We start from the raw sequence: 15,608 nt of genomic DNA on the forward strand, positions 1-15,608 counted from the left end.
TAATTTTGTTGCCGACATGCTTTATTGCAGGTCACTCAGAAATGGATGAAACCAAACAATCCTTACATGAATATCTTACAGTGATAAGAGTCTCCTGACTGCCATAGAAGCTCGTAATCATTCGGCTGCAGACTCTGGATTCGGCTTCTTTTTAACAAACTAATGGCTTTGCGGGTATTTACAGTCCACAGACATCAAAACAAAAGCTCTCCACTGTAACAGACAAGTAAAACATTAAAAACTGATTACAGGCAACGTGAGTTTATCTCTACAATCTGATCATAAATATTTAAATTCATCGCTGTCTACATTAAATATCCAAACATTTATTTGTTTGCAGTGAACATCCAAAAGGTCACTAGAAGCTTAACAGAAGACACGTTTTGCTTTATTGGACATGAAAGCTGCAGAAACATGAATGCTGTCGCTGTTGGTCGCCAGCAGCTGCGTCGCTCTCTGTGCTTCCTTGTGGCTGGGAAATAAAAACTAGTTTAAGTTTGTTTTAGTGTCCACAAGCATTTTGTGTCGGGTCTGAGCTTCCTTCAGGCAACCGGATTCATCAAGACGCCTCGTCTCTCATCAGTTAAAGCACAAAAAAAAAACAAAAAGAGAAGAAGAATCCATCTGGCTCCGACAGCAGAGAGGATCTGTTCAGTTTGCATCCCGACAGACGGAGCTCTGTGTAGAACGAGAACCAAAAAACCCCAACAGAGCCGGGAGGAACGAGGCGTCCGGGTCACACTGCTGTCTCCTGGTCCTCTCTCTGGATCATCTGGTAATGTTGGCAGTTCTCCAGGTAGTTGGCCAGTTCCTGGTCGTCGGCCTTGGCGGCCCGATGTTTGGGAGTGTCGCCCTGAAAGACGAGAGCAACGGGTGTCTTTACTTTAGCTTGTTTAAGGATTCCTATTAGTTTCTACTGTAATATTCTTCTACAGCACAAACATTACAATAGAAATCACACTAGGAACATCCTAAAAAAAGGAAAATAATTAAATTATGAAGATGAACTGGTACTAGAATAGTCAAATTATGAAAATAAAGGTGAAATAATATGAGGATAAAGTTAGAATATTACGAGTAATACTATTACAAGAATAAAGTTAAAAGTTGAGATAATATTAATAGTTGAGAATAAAGTCATAATATTATGACTATATTCTTATAATTCTATGATCTTACATATACTTATTATTTTTGATATATTCTGAACTCTATTCTTGTAATGTAACTACTCTCTTAATTTTTTGGGGAAATATTTCTGTTTTACAACAAAAAGAAAAAATGTCCCAAGATTTCTTAAAAACAAAAAATCAAAAATACAAACCAGTCACCTCAGCAGTATTACGATTTAATTTGAAAGTATTAAAAACAAAAAATAACCAAATTTTTTAAGGGTCTTTTTAAATATTACATGATCACCACAATGATTTTCTGGGAGCCTAATTTCTAGGCCGTAACAATAAAGGCTCTTCTAATTTAAAACCATGAAACAGATCCGTCTCCAAACAGCAGAGCTGGTTTGGGACTTCCTGGGCTAACCTAGCAGTTAAGCCAACTACTATGACAGGAACTGGTGATTTACTAGGTATTGGCTAGGCTAATGGCTAAGCAAACAGCTCGACTCACTGCTATGGTAAGAGCTAACTATAGCTGACTGTTAGACAAAATGGCAGGCTAATTTAATAATGACTTGGCTAATAGCTGTAAAAAACCCTAAGCTAACTGCTATGCTAATGGTTGTGCTAACTGGCAGGGGAATGGTGAAGCTTTCCAAGGTTCTGCAACCAGGTGGATAAAATGCTAGGCAATAGCTAGCCTAGGCTAATATCTGCAACTGTAGTTAGGCTAACTGCTATTGCTAGCTGAACAGTTAACAACATACTTTAATAAAAGATTGAGTGATTAACAAAATATAATGTAATGATCATGCTATCTAAAAGGCTAGCTGTTGGGATACTGGCTGAGCTACAAGCTATGCTAACAGGGAGGTTAGCAGCAGGTGAATGATTAAAGATAAAATAAGAAAGAAACTTTAAAGCTTGCATTCATCTGATTTATTCAAGTGCAGGAACAGTAAGCTAACACCCAGGAGCAGGGAACCGTTCTGAACTCGAAAGTTAAAGATAACGTGACAAAATCTGATCTGTTCATCTGAAAAAGTAGCATGAGGACAAACGGATGGAGGGATGGATGGAGGGATGGATGGAGGGACGGATGGACGGATGGATGGTGTGAGAAATGGAGGAGGAAAAGCCTCTCAGCCCGTCTGAACTCCTGCGGTGAATTCCCGCTCAGCACCAACTCAGGACTCTAAATAACACATAAACTCTTTATTTGTGTAGCGGAGGAGAAAAAGCTCAGATTATGGGCTGTTTCCTGTTACCACTGGCTTCACCATGGCGACGGTGAGCCAAGGCTTTTGTGTGTTGAGGATGAAGGCCGGGGAATCCTGCAGAGCTTCGTTTCTCACTGACACACAACATTAATCACTTTATAGAAGTGGGTCAAATACTGCTGGAGACCCATTTAAAGTGCGGAGGCACGGATCGGGCTGGTGGCCGCCGTCCTGCCAGCAACAAAAAAAGAAAAATGGCTTCATAGAGCAAGAAGCAGTTGCTGAAACACTTAAAGATTTTCAGAAAAATTATCAAAAGAAGACAAAAAAGGAGGAGATCATCTGGCCAGAGACGAGTAAAAAACAACTACATTAAATTAGCACAAAGTAACCAGAAATTGGATCAACCAGAACTTCGGAAAGAGGAAAAATATTTAACAAAATTAATGCCATGTTTTTTTGTTTGCTGTTTTTTCCCCGTCTTTTCTTCTTCTACTAAAAATATCTGTGTGATCCCAGATTAATTGAAACAAGCAGTTTTAGAGAAAATATTAATCATAAAAATTAGAAAATAACTGCCAAGATTAAACAAAAAATAAAGTATCGTTTCCATTTTTGCTGTGACACCACTTGGTTATGTTTTTTTTTCCTTGTCGTAAATGTACCAATTTTAATGTGCACTTCTTTTTGATTTGTTTATTTTTATTTAATCATTTTTGTTGTTCCTTCTCTTTCTAATTGGTTGTTATTTTGTCAATCAAAAAATCATTTTACAAAGCAGAATAAATGTTTTGGTGAAAGAGTCGTGTGGTGAATCTCCAGGTGAGTTTACCTGCAGATCCGTCTTCATGAGCGACGCCCCCGCCTCCACCAGGAAGTGGCAGATGCTCCTCTGGCAGAGAGTGGCGGCTTTATGGAGCGCCGTCTCCCCTCTGGAACAAAACCGGGAAAACCAGATTCACTTGGAACGTTTGGGCTTCGTTTGGACAGAACAAATACGAAACTTCAGAACAAACTCAGACTCACGTCTCCGTTTCTGCGAGGTCCAGGTGGGAGGCGGGAACTGATGGGAGACGAAAACAAACTCAGAAACTAAAGCTACAAACTCTTCAAAAATAACGATGAGCGTTTGATGAAACGGAGGAGAAGCGATCAATTGAAACTGATAAAGGCAAGGCGAATTAAAGAGCTAAGTCTTTATTGTGTCATTCAGACTGAGGTGAAAAACCTGCAGATGTTTTACTGGAAAATTATCAAACATTCCTGCTTCATTTTTATCCCATCACATCTATGAAGTCCTCAGAAAGTTGGAGGGAAAAAAAAGGGGAATAAATAATCAATTTTACATTTTAAATAGCGCCCTGGGCAACTTCCCATACAGCAGATTTAAAGCTGCCACTCAAGATTTCCTGACAGCTCAAAATAGGAGCTGTGAAGCAAATACAGCAGACATATCCTGCTTTTGTTGCCATTGTGACCTCCCAGGGCTAAACCCAACCATGGCCGCCAGTTTTCTGATTCAACAGCAGCTTTTGGAGCATCTCACCGTTTTCAATGAGGTACTTGACGACGTCTTTGCTGCCAGTCTGGACGGCGTGATGCAGCAGCGTGCAGCCGTCTGCATCCTGCAGCGCCAGCTCCGCCCCCTGCTGGTGGAGCTCCGTCAGCTGCAGGAGGAAACAGACATTTAGAGAGAAATCTGCATCAAAAAAAAGCTGCTGAAGCTATGCAATGAAAAAAAAACTTCAGGTTAGATTTTAATGGAAGGAAAATATTTTGTGTAATGTTTAGACGATACTTAGCTTTGAAACTGCAGACAGGTGAAGCCTAAAACTCTGATCTAATTTCTGAATCCAAGAAAACCAATAAAATACTAGAGAAACTACAAAAATGTATCTTTTTTTTATTGATTTACAGTAAATATTAGCAAAAAAACAAAACAAAAAATATTTTTTTGAATATGTATGCGAAAAACAAAAATAATAACTATGAGATTGTAATTAAATTTGATCCTTTCTAACTTTTTAAAAATTAGATATTTGCACAAAGCAAAGAAAAACTTATATTTTTTAAGTTCTGGATCTACAAAATCCAGTAAAAATGCATTTTTTCTTCACTCCAAAGCTAAAAAAAGAAAGAAAAATAAATAAAGAGATTTGATACTTTCTGTTTTGTTTTTTTCTTTTTACACTAAATCTTAGCACATAAAAAAGAAAAAAAATATAATTACAGAGAAAAACTATCAAATTGGTGAAAATGTTATAATTTTTAATCTTTCTAAATAGAAAACAAAGTTTGAAAACTTTTTTATGTTGACAATAAGTTCAAGATTTTACCAAACAGTTTTTACCAATCTGTGTTGAGCAATAAACTTTGAAATACAATATTAGCATTTGTGTTTCTCCTTGTGGGAGCTTCAGGTCCCGGTTGCATCAGTGGAGGAAAAAACTGGAGGATCAGCAGGAAAAAGTCTCAGTATTTCCTGGTTCCTCCCAGTTTCAGATCCGATCTGAGGTCTGCAGACTCACCCTGCTCAGGTTCTCATTCTTCACGCAGCTGATCAGATCCGCATCTAAAAGCAGAAACAGATGCAGCCTTGAAAACCAAAGGAATAGCGCCACCTAGTGGTCACATCTAGGACATACGGTATTTAAAAATGTTTGCTTTGTTTTTGCATCATTGATAAATGATTCCTCTGGACTGATTTTGTGAATCAAATAAATTCGGACAAAACTACGACTTTTAAACTAAAATCTATTTACAAAAATGTTAGATGGATTTTTCCGGTTTTCTCCTGTTGTCTCATCAACTTAAACTATGAACAATTTGTTTCACCCAATTCTGTATTAAATTGCTTTATTAAACTTTAACTAAACATCACATGAAGACTAACCTAGATCTTGTTTTTATTTTCTATTTTTTGCTGAGAAAATACTACAAAATATTTATTTATTTTTCCTGTTTTCATCAAGCCCAAAATAAGTAGAAAAACATGTAATTTTTAGATCTGCGATCCTTTAAACAACAACAAAAAATCTTATGTTTAACTGTTTAATTTTTAAAAAAGTACATGCCTAGTTTATTGTTGACTATGTTAAAAATCCATTTTTAGTTTTTAAAAATTATATTTATTTGAACCACAGGGCTTTTGGGCTGAAGATTTTGGTCCAGGTGACAAAACGTTTGGACGTCCATCGTCTAAAGTAATTCAAGCGTTAATTTAAGACCATAATGATAAAGACAAACAGATGGAAAAAGCACTTTATGCGGTTCTGTTTAAAAATATAAAAACTCTTCAAGTAACGTTTCACCTCATCAACGGTCATTCAGCCAAGCAGCACGACGAAGCAGCATATTATTCAGAGTGTAGCCATTTATCTTATGGAAAGACATCAGCCCTCTTGATACTAGAGACAATTCTGGATTGTCAATTAATCCTTTAATAGACAAGGACGTTATCGATCCTTTGTCGATCAATAACATCGATCAACCTTAGATTAACTCACCTTTTTCAGGGTCCTGTGAGGTAGCAGTGGAGGTTCTGTGAGGAGACAGACAGAATCAGAACCAACCCGGATCAGAGTGAGAAGATGTCCAAAGTTGACCTTTGACCTCCATTGAAAAGTCAACCAGAACTCCACCCAAATACCACAGTGAAACCCTTTAATACTCAGGTAATCCCTGTTCCCACACCACAACATGTTAGAGCCAAAACACACAGACTGCTTTGGTCTGAACCTTCCCAGCGTGCATTTGGTCCATTATTTTAAATAATCTCCAGAGTTTTTATAAAACTAAGACGCCGTTTTCCCTGCGAATATCTTCTACAGCCTGTTCTGTTTCTGTCCAGAAGGTGACTCTTAAAATGTATCAGAAAAGTAAACATCTGATTTTTAAAATGTATTTTTCCCCAAATTTAAAAATGAATTAAATTAATAAGAAATAAATTATAATAAAAAAACTCAAGTATTTTAAAAAGCATTTTTCCTAAAAATGTATAAATCAATTCAATATAAATATTTTAAAAATGCATTTGATTTCTACAATAAATGAACAAATTTTGTTTCAATTAATTAATTAAAAGATAGAATACTGAAAAATATTTATAAATAAGTGTAAAGATGAAATAAACATTAAAAAAGTATTTGATTTCTCAGGAGTTGCTTAAATCTATCCTGCTCTCCTGTTTTCTGGAGTTTCTCTGGAAGCATTTTTGTCTGCAGGACGTCAAAAGCAGAAACTGTGAGAAGTTAAAACCAGAATCTCAGTCTGACGCATCGACACACAAACACATCGTCAGAAATGAAGGCAAAGCCGCTTCGCCACAGCATCACATCATCTCCTCCTGCAGAGCTCAGCTTGTCTCGCAGAAAGAAGATGAGACGCAGAAAGCAGAACCCAGAGCAGAGGAGGAAATGGGAGGAACCAGGAGGAAACAAGAAGGAACCAGAAGGAACCAGGAAGAACCAGAAGGAACCAGAAGGAACCAGGAGGAAATGGGGAGAAACCAGGAGGAAACGGGAGGAAACAAGAGAAACCAGAAGGAAACAAGAGGAACCAGAAGGAACCAGGAAGAACCAGAAGGAACCAGAAGGAACCAGGAGGAAACGGGAGGAACCAGGAGGACAGAGACAGGTTGGTCCTACCTAACAGCTGGTCTGAAATCAGCCGCGGTCGAAACGGAGCGATTGACACTGATTATCTTTGCTCCTCTCCTTCACATCACAGACAGGAAACAGCAGACATGACAGCGGGAGAACGTTAGCGGGACCGGCAGGCGGCTCTTCACTTCACACACGACACAGACGGAGCCGCTCCAGCAGGGGGCGCTCTGGACTCACTCTGCAGACGGTCAGGGCTGGAGGAAGTTCTCAGAAACTGATCTGAGTCCGTTTGTTTGTAGAACTGGTCTGGATCAGAACCACCAGATCATATCTGATGGCTCATTTTCTCTAAATCAATATTCAGTTTCTCTTCTAGTGATTAGGAAATATTGTCAAGGTGAACATGAGTTTATCTTTGCTCATCGTTTGAGCTGCAAACTAGGAAATACAAACAAGTTTTAAACTTTAAAACTTAGATTTTTTTTATAAACAATATTTAATTTATTTAGTTCTAGTTTCAGTCAAACGGTTCTGGAGCATTTGGACTTCTCAGAGATCGGTCAGAGTTTTTCTCTGGACTAAATCCGACTGTTGTGTGACTCGGACCAGACTGCCGAGAGAGAACCAGTCTCTAGTGTTGAACAAGTTCTGGTCTCAGAACAGAACCAAGACTCGAGAACCAGAAGCCAGACTTGGATCAGAACCATCACTCCATTTAAAGACCAGACCAGAACCAACGATCCAGACTAGAACAAACGGTCCACATCAGTTCAACAGATGACAGCAACTTCTGACTGCTTGGTCAGGAAACTGTAGCAGAAACGGAGCCTCTAACAGCTCCAGGTACCAGAACATCGGACACAAAAACTTCCTCCATCCCAGCTGTCCAGAGCGGCGGTGGTGTGTGTGTGTGTGTGTGTGTGTGTGTGTGTGTGTGTGCGTGCGTGCGTGTTTACCTTTGCAGAGTAGTTTTAGGTGAGGTCTGGGTCAAAGCCCCTGACACCGAACTGTCACTGGAGATCCTCTTCCTCTGCCTGAAACACAGACACACACTCTTCACTGTGTGTCCTCCAGTTGGTCCTCGGCGGACGATCGATCATGACTGCGTGACCAGCGCAGAGACAGATGAGCGTCTCTGTGGCAACAGCACTCCAAACAGCAGCTGGAGTTCACTTCATCACAGATCTCTGCATTAAATGACTCCCCCTCCTATTATCGGAGGCGATGAGCTGCTACAGTACCAACTTCCTCCAACAGGAATATTTGGATGGAACTGCGGTCTACAGCGGTGGAGCCCGAAGTCGGTCCAGGAGTGCCGGCGTCCTGCATGTTTTAGTTCTTTCTCTGGTGGTAGCGACAACCTCCTCAGCAATAAAGAGACTAAAACATGCAGGATGCTGGCCCTCGAGGGCCGACCACTGGCCTATACAAAGCATGGTCATTACATAGAAAATCATTCTGAGATCATGATAAGAATGCTGTTTGGTCTGAACTGTTTTAGGACATCTTATCACTTTAAATCCGAATAAGTTGCTGTTGACCCCTCCATCCCCCCTCGAAACTCAATGTTTACAGACCTACATGAAAACGCGCAATTATACGGCCGTACATCTTTGAAAAGCAGAAGTGGAGCCTCCTGCTCAACCAATAAGAATGCAGCAAGTGGTTTCTGAATAGTAAGCCAGCAAAACACTCGTCTTTTCCAGCAGCCATTATAAAGCGGTCAAACTGGGGTTGCTAGGTAACGGGCAGGACTGTGCTGGGGTTGCTAGGTAACGGGCAGGACTGTGCTGGGGTTGCTAGGCAACGTCACAGTGCCTGATGAAATGTGACTAACGGGAGACGACTCATTTTCCAGGCACCAAAAAAACACTGACTTATTGCCAAAGCACATCTGGGCGTTTAGAAGCAGCAAAGACCCAAATGGAAGAACAGAATCGTGCAAAACTTTGAATTTTGGATAATAAATTCCCTTTAAAGGAGTTTTTAAAATAAGTTTAAGATACAAGTCTGTGTTTTTTCAGCTTTAATCTTGATAAATGTCAAACTAAAATGACGTTCCTGGACATGTTCTTAGATTTCTGCAGACGAATCAGAAAGAGACTCACCTGGGAGAGGCGGGTGACGAGGGGGAGGAGGGGTAGGAGAACTGGTCCGGCATATTGGGGGAGGTTCCCACAGTCTCCTTCGCCACCAGCTCCGGGTCCAGGATGTAGAGCTCATCCTGAGAGATCTCCGTCACGTAGTTCAGGTGTTCCTGGGGGTAAAAAGTGAGAAAAACATCAAGTCTCACATCAACTCAGATTCAATTTCAATTTTTATCATCAGGAAAATTGTCTTTAATTAAAGAAGTTTGGTAAAAACAAATATATATGTGTACATAAATGTTACTTCTGCACTGATGATTTGGTGATATTTAGAAATATCCAATAATTAATGGAATTTTCATGACTAAATTATTTGCATATTTTTTCTAAGAGGATATCTAAAATATTAATCTTGGGAAGTTGAAATGACTCGGCGTAATGCTGCAGTGCAAAGTAGCCAATCAGGGAGCGCCATTCATTCTCCTTGGTGCTGATTGGTTGAAGAGCAGAAATTGTCCGACACTGTATTGATACGTCCAGCAGAAAGAACATTTTGGCGTTTCATTTAAATTGGAGAAATTAAAATGAAAGTATTTTTAATCAGTCTTGCTCAGAGTGGACTGGACTCATCCAGAACCTCCACTGGGTTCTGGTTCTGACTGTCATGGACCAGAATTAAGTAAAAATATAGAGCTGAGTCTTATTTAACCTCGTATCAGTAGCTGGTTTGTGATCCGTTGAACAAAGAAAACACGAAGGTCATGAAGGTCTCAGAGCAGAAACCTCTGGTCCTACCTGAGCCCGGTCGATCCTGTAGAACCGATCTGCAGTCGTACCTGGAAACAGAAAGGCCGGTCAGGACGGGTCAGGACGGGTCAGGATGGGTCAGGACGGGTCAGGACGGGTCAGGATGGGTCAGGATGGGTCAGGACGGGTCAGGATGGGTCAGGACGGGTCAGGATGGGTCAGGATGGGTCAGGACGGGTCAGGACGGGTCAGGACGGGTCAGGACGGGTCAGGACGGTCAGGACGGGTCAGGATGGGTCAGGATGGGTCAGATGGGTCAGGACGGGTCAGGATGGGTCAGGACGGGTCAGGACGGGTCAGGATGGGTCAGGAATGGGTCAGGACGGGTCAGGATGGGTCAGGATGGGTCAGGACGGGTCAGGACGGGTCAGGATGGGTCAGGACGGGTCAGGATGGGTCAGGATGGGTCAGGACGGGTCAGGACGGGTCAGGATGGGTCAGGGTCTCAGGTGAGATGTTGTGTGTGAGGCTTACAGTCCAGGAAACACCAGTTGATGGAGAGTTTTTGTGACGACAGACTCTCTCCTTTCATCTCGTCTCCGTCCTGCAGGAGCAGAAAAAGAACCAGGATGAAACCCGGTTCTTCCAGACTCCTGCCGGATCTGCTCCACCACCACCAGGTACGCACCTGCTCTACTTCCTGGTCCTGGTTGTCCTGGAGACGCTCGATGTGCAGCCGGCACATCTCCAGGTCGCTGTCGCCGGGGACGACGATGACTCCCAGCGGCGTCGCTGCACAAACGATCGTCAAATTGATCATCTCTGGGTTTGGATTGGGGTGTTCAAAGTGAGGCCTGGGGCCATTTGTGGCCCTCGGAACGAGTTAATCGAAATCGAAGACTGACTGAAAGTTGGTTTGCCAGGCTGTCGATGTCGATGCGCATTTAGGGGGGACAATTTTCAACCTCTTTCAATAACGATACCGACAATTTAAAATCCTAAAATGGAAATTATAATGTGCAACACAAAGTATTCATTAAGGTTTTCGTTTTTATTTTATTTTAATAGTGAAAGTGACAAAAACATTCATTAAAATGCAGATTTGTTCCTAACAGTTTAATAAACTTAATTGTTTTTGCTGAAAAGATACAAAAAATATCAAGAAAAAGGTAAAAACTACCTAAAAAGTTTCAAACATAAATTGCTGGAGTTTTTTTTTGTTTTTTTATCTGGCAAATCTGAAAGACCCTTTTTATGGTTTAAAGGTTATTTGTCGACAAAATTTGCTTATATTTGCTTATTTAATTAGACATTCTGTGCATGTTAAGCAGGTACAAATAAAATGATTTTCCAATTTTAAACGTGACATTTTTCAGCCCTCGTGCCAAAACGTTTGGACGCGAATAATTTAAATTCTTTAAAATGAATTGTTTTAACAAAAAAAAATTTCATCTTAAATGCAAAATGTATATAGTTTTTACTGCTCTGAGTGAGTTTTTCTTTCAGCAAACAGCATTAGTCTGTATACTAACGATTAATTGATCACTAAATTAGCCAGACGATTACGTCAATAATCGATTAATCGCAGCTAAGCGGATTAATCGACTTCAGTTTTAAAGTGAGAGGAGAATAAAGCCAGCACTCACAGGCCTCCTTCAGCTGGTCCTTGTCGTAATGCAGAGCCTCGTACGCCGCCATGCTGATCCGGTTCACTCTGATCTGCAGCTTCTCAGGAACCGGCTGCTGGCTGCGCACAAACACACACACACTGACATTTACACACTAGCCTAAAGAGGACACACACACACACGCACAACGTTTCAAGAACACAACACGGACCGAGACAAGCAAGAGCTACGCCTCCGACTCTCATGTTTAAGAAAAAACCTGCTGATGTCCAACTGTGCACTGCAAAAACACTAAATCTAATTTTGGTCTAATTTCTAGAGCAAATATCTTTGTAAGTTAAACTGATTTGAAAGTAAATTTTCTGCAAGAAATAGACACTTGTCTTATGTAAATAATTCCTTAATATTGATGAAAACGTACTCACTCCACTGGCAGATAAATTAACTTGTAACATGGGGGAAAAAAACTGAAACAATCTGCCAGTGGAACTAGTATTTTTTTAATCAATATTAAGGAATTATTTACTTAAAACAATCTCCTACATCCTGCTGAAAAAGTTATTTTTAAGTTAGTCTTGGTTCAAGTCAACTAAGATTTTTGCATTAGCAATTACATGAAAAATACTTGGTAATATTTTGTGTTTTTGCATTGTACTCACTGATTTTTAACTTTAAAATGATCCATAATTAGTTACAATAGACTTTGTACATTTTAGATGTAAACACAATACTGTAGGTTTTTTAGTTTTTATGAATGTTAATAAAATATTGTCACACAAACGTGTTGTTCACGCTGCAATGCATTATGGGTAAATGACTCTACAGGTCCGACTGCGGTAGCTCCGTCCAGCCCAGCGATGAGTAACGTTGTTACTCAACCTGAGCTGGTTGAAATCGATCAAATTCCAGTACAGAACAGACCAAACCGCGTCATGAACCCAACAGGTGCAAAAGTGGGTAAAAAATATAAAAAAAGAAAATTTTTTTGAAGTAATTATAGTTTTGGTGCGTCACAAATAGCAATTTTTTAGTTAATAGGAAAATTACGACATATCTAGGCCAACATGTTCAACTAATCTTGGATCCCTTTAAATTATTTGGGGCTTTGGAAATGGGCTAAGAACATAGCCCTGAGGCACTCCGTTAATAACACATCAACTCCTCCTGAGTTTAGCACCGTTCAGTCCCGACTCTTACTCGTTCAGATGCGGCATGGAGATTCTTCTCTTGGCTTTCTGGACCATGTTGGCCTGGTTCCGAAGGTTGATGCGGATGATGGACGGCGCCAGCTTGCAAGGCTCGCCGTCCACCTGCATGGGGATGGACTTGAAGGTGGTGAGGGTCACCTCTTTGCATTGGTGTAGACGCTCCCCGTGGCCGCCCACCTGCAGCGTCGCCTTCACACAGAACACAGGGAAACATGAGCGGAGTCATAAAGCGATGACACTTAGAGGGGCAGTATTATGCACAGGATATGTAAGCTGTTATAAGTTGTTATAAGAATACTATATATCAAATATGACTTACAAGAAATTTGACTTTGCAATTTAATGCTTTGAAATTGGGCCTCTGTCTCTCTAAGAGTTCCTGCTCTTTCTGAAACTCCACCTTCAGGAAGTCATAGCAACATGGCTACTCTAGTTACCCATAAATAACATTTTATCAGTGTTGCACTGAGAAGTAGCTCTTAAAATGAGTTCAGCATATGCATAGTTCCACCAGCTGTTTGCCAATTGCTGCTGGCTAGTCTGAAGGAGCCGAGTTGCAGGACAGGTTGCAATCGCAAGTTAACTTTGCAGTAAATGGTTAAAATGCACTGGTTTGATTAATAAAATCATATTTAAGCACACAACAGTTATTTTGAAGGATCTATTTATGCATAACTCTGGAGTATAGACGGCCCCATAAAAAGCTGTGGCGGGCCGGATTTGGCCCCCAGGCCTTATGTTTGACTGAAGAGCTTTATGTTTTTATCTAAATTAAGGGGATTTTATTGTTCTTCTTTGCCAAATCACATACCAGAAGCATTTACACCTAAATTGAAAAATTTGCAGCCAATTCTATGTGATCGCAGTGATTGAACTTTGACCTCACCAGAGAAGTCATGGTGAACCCGATGACCTCTATGCAGCCGTCATCGTGACGCTGAGGTTCAAAGTCTTGACTCTCACTGGGGTTTCCCCAGGGAGTGGTGCCGGCGCAGTACCTGCAGAACAAAACAAGAACGATCCGAGGAGTTTAAACGACAGAGGCAATGCTTTAATGCACTGTAAAAAATATTCCTCTCCTGTTCCACAACCTGGGAATGTTGAGGAAGAGGAGGCACTGCAGCTTCATCTCCTGGACTTTCGTCGTCAGATCTGTCCCGTCACACTTTGAGAAAATACAAACGGGGTTAAAGGTGAGACGGCCGTAATTAAAATTGCGACCAGAACACAGTGCAGATAAATAAAATCACAGCTCAGCTGAAGTATGTCAGGGAAATAAGCCTAGAAATATTTCAATAAAAGAGGGGAAATGACTGAAAAACAAAAGATATTGAGCAAAAGACGCTGGAAAACACAAAGGAAAACCTGCAGCTTCAGAGAAAATCGTATTCCAGCTTCTGCATCCTTATTTTTTCCATTTTGCTGCTTCTAAAACATCAAATTTCAGGACAAAATTTTCACTTGCTGTGAAAACTTTTACTAATCTGCTAATCGCAAAGCTAACGTTTTGTTTAGCCAACTTCGAAACCGTTTGGTGAATTTTCAGTTGAATAAAGTTTGACGTCTGTGTTGTTTTTTGAGTAATGAGTAGTTTATAAGCATGCTCTTATTTTGAAATGTGTCAACATTGTTTACACTGCAGTTCTGTTTCTACAACAACATATTAGGGCAAAGTAAATAAATACATTCCTGCCAAAAAGCAAACATTTTGAGATTATTTTTAAGCATTTTCAAACATAAACAAGACAAGCTCTCAGTTCCAAAAACACTTGCTAGAAAAAAAAACATGAATTTTCAGATTAATGTCTGGTAATTTCTGAGTTCAGAAATTTAGTTTTGTTTTGGACTTTTGAAACTCAGTTTTTCTGAAAAATTTTTGAGTGTTCTTGCAGAAATTTAACGGCCTGCCATACGTTTCTTTTCCTCATATTCTCGCTAATTTTTTCCCCCCAAATAATTTCATTTAAACATGTATTTGTACATACAGGAAGAAAATAAACACAGACAGCAGAGGACAAGATATACACATGAACACAATAAGGTATGTAAATTATGTCAAAATTAAATTTGCGGTTGATGGTTGGAGTCATTCAAGTTCATGTATTACATTAGCAATTATAGGTTAGTTAGCAGTTATAATTTGGTAACTGAGGTTTGCACTTTAGCATTAACTTCACCACAAAATGAAGGTGCAGCTCTATAGCATTAGTGGAACAAATGTTTACAATTTTGAAGAGAAATACTCGTTATATATCCTGTGGCAGCAGTGGTTGTGTCAGAGCGAACATGAAGCTGGTTAGCTGGGATAATGCATCTCAGAGGCTATAAAAAGGACAAAAGAGATGCAGTAACAAAGCCTGCTGATGTTATTGAAATGAATGAAACTTTGTTGTATCTCGTCGGATACAAAAGGCTCTGCAACGTCACCTAAATGCGTTTTATTCTCTCTGAATGCGGGTTTGTTCAGATGGAAATAAAACCAAAACCTGCGTCTGCAGCAGCGTGTCAGACCTCAATCTGACCCGGTGATGGAAAATGATGCACAGAGCGAAACACTGGTTCTCTGAGCTTCAGGAATGAAAACCAGTGGCTATTTTTAAATGCTGCTCAGTTCTGAGGAAACGGCATAAAGGAGAACCTGGTCGCTGCCAGCACTCACCACCACTCTGATGTGTTTGGCCAGGTCTTTGGAGCTGCCGCTCAGGAAGTCCGAAAAGGCCGTCTGAAAAAAAACAAAACACATATGAATGGATGTAAGACGTTTCCGAGGGGATGGACTGAAGGAAGCCGGACTCACTCCAGCGTAGAACATCTTATTCCTGAAGCGGCTGTTGAACTTCTCCGGATTGGCCTCTGAAAACACAAAAAGGAGAAAATGGGATTCTTGGTAGGATTATAGTATATTTGGTATTTTATAAAAAAACAGCCAGCAATTAAAAAATATATTGCCAACAACTCAATCTTTAGCTCAAACTGAAGTTCTGTGCTTGACCAAACTG

General features: G+C 40.3%; 1 protein-coding gene across 3 annotated transcripts in view; it reads right to left on the reverse strand.

Moving 5' to 3' along the window:
* The window catches only part of dgkzb (diacylglycerol kinase, zeta b), a 46,880-nt gene continuing 31,272 nt past the window's right edge, over nucleotides 1–15,608 (reverse strand). For 2 of the 3 annotated variants that reach the window (XM_055029432.1, XM_055029425.1), the window contains exons 16-33: nucleotides 15,407–15,462; nucleotides 15,269–15,331; nucleotides 13,701–13,774; nucleotides 13,496–13,607; nucleotides 12,599–12,798; nucleotides 11,420–11,520; nucleotides 10,462–10,565; nucleotides 10,308–10,377; nucleotides 9,822–9,862; nucleotides 9,048–9,196; nucleotides 7,896–7,973; nucleotides 6,982–7,050; nucleotides 5,842–5,876; nucleotides 4,864–4,907; nucleotides 3,882–4,002; nucleotides 3,362–3,398; nucleotides 3,168–3,267; nucleotides 1–853 (exon numbers count right to left, since the gene is read on the reverse strand). In XM_055029432.1, coding sequence (XP_054885407.1) covers nucleotides 737–853; nucleotides 3,168–3,267; nucleotides 3,362–3,398; nucleotides 3,882–4,002; nucleotides 4,864–4,907; nucleotides 5,842–5,876; nucleotides 6,982–7,050; nucleotides 7,896–7,973; nucleotides 9,048–9,196; nucleotides 9,822–9,862; nucleotides 10,308–10,377; nucleotides 10,462–10,565; nucleotides 11,420–11,520; nucleotides 12,599–12,798; nucleotides 13,496–13,607; nucleotides 13,701–13,774; nucleotides 15,269–15,331; nucleotides 15,407–15,462 — 1,571 coding nt within the window. In that variant the 3' untranslated portion in view covers nucleotides 1–736. Of the gene's footprint in view, nucleotides 854–3,167; nucleotides 3,268–3,361; nucleotides 3,399–3,881; nucleotides 4,003–4,863; nucleotides 4,908–5,841; nucleotides 5,877–6,981; nucleotides 7,051–7,895; nucleotides 7,974–9,047; nucleotides 9,197–9,821; nucleotides 9,863–10,307; nucleotides 10,566–11,419; nucleotides 11,521–12,598; nucleotides 12,799–13,495; nucleotides 13,608–13,700; nucleotides 13,775–15,268; nucleotides 15,332–15,406; nucleotides 15,463–15,608 lie in introns of all 3 variants that reach the window. The other variant, XM_055029416.1, reaches the window with a different exon arrangement.

Source organism: Poeciliopsis prolifica, unplaced genomic scaffold (assembly GCF_027474105.1).
Source record: "Poeciliopsis prolifica strain line A6 unplaced genomic scaffold, Auburn_PproV2 SCAFFOLD001, whole genome shotgun sequence".
Taxonomy (NCBI): domain Eukaryota; kingdom Metazoa; phylum Chordata; class Actinopteri; order Cyprinodontiformes; family Poeciliidae; genus Poeciliopsis; species Poeciliopsis prolifica.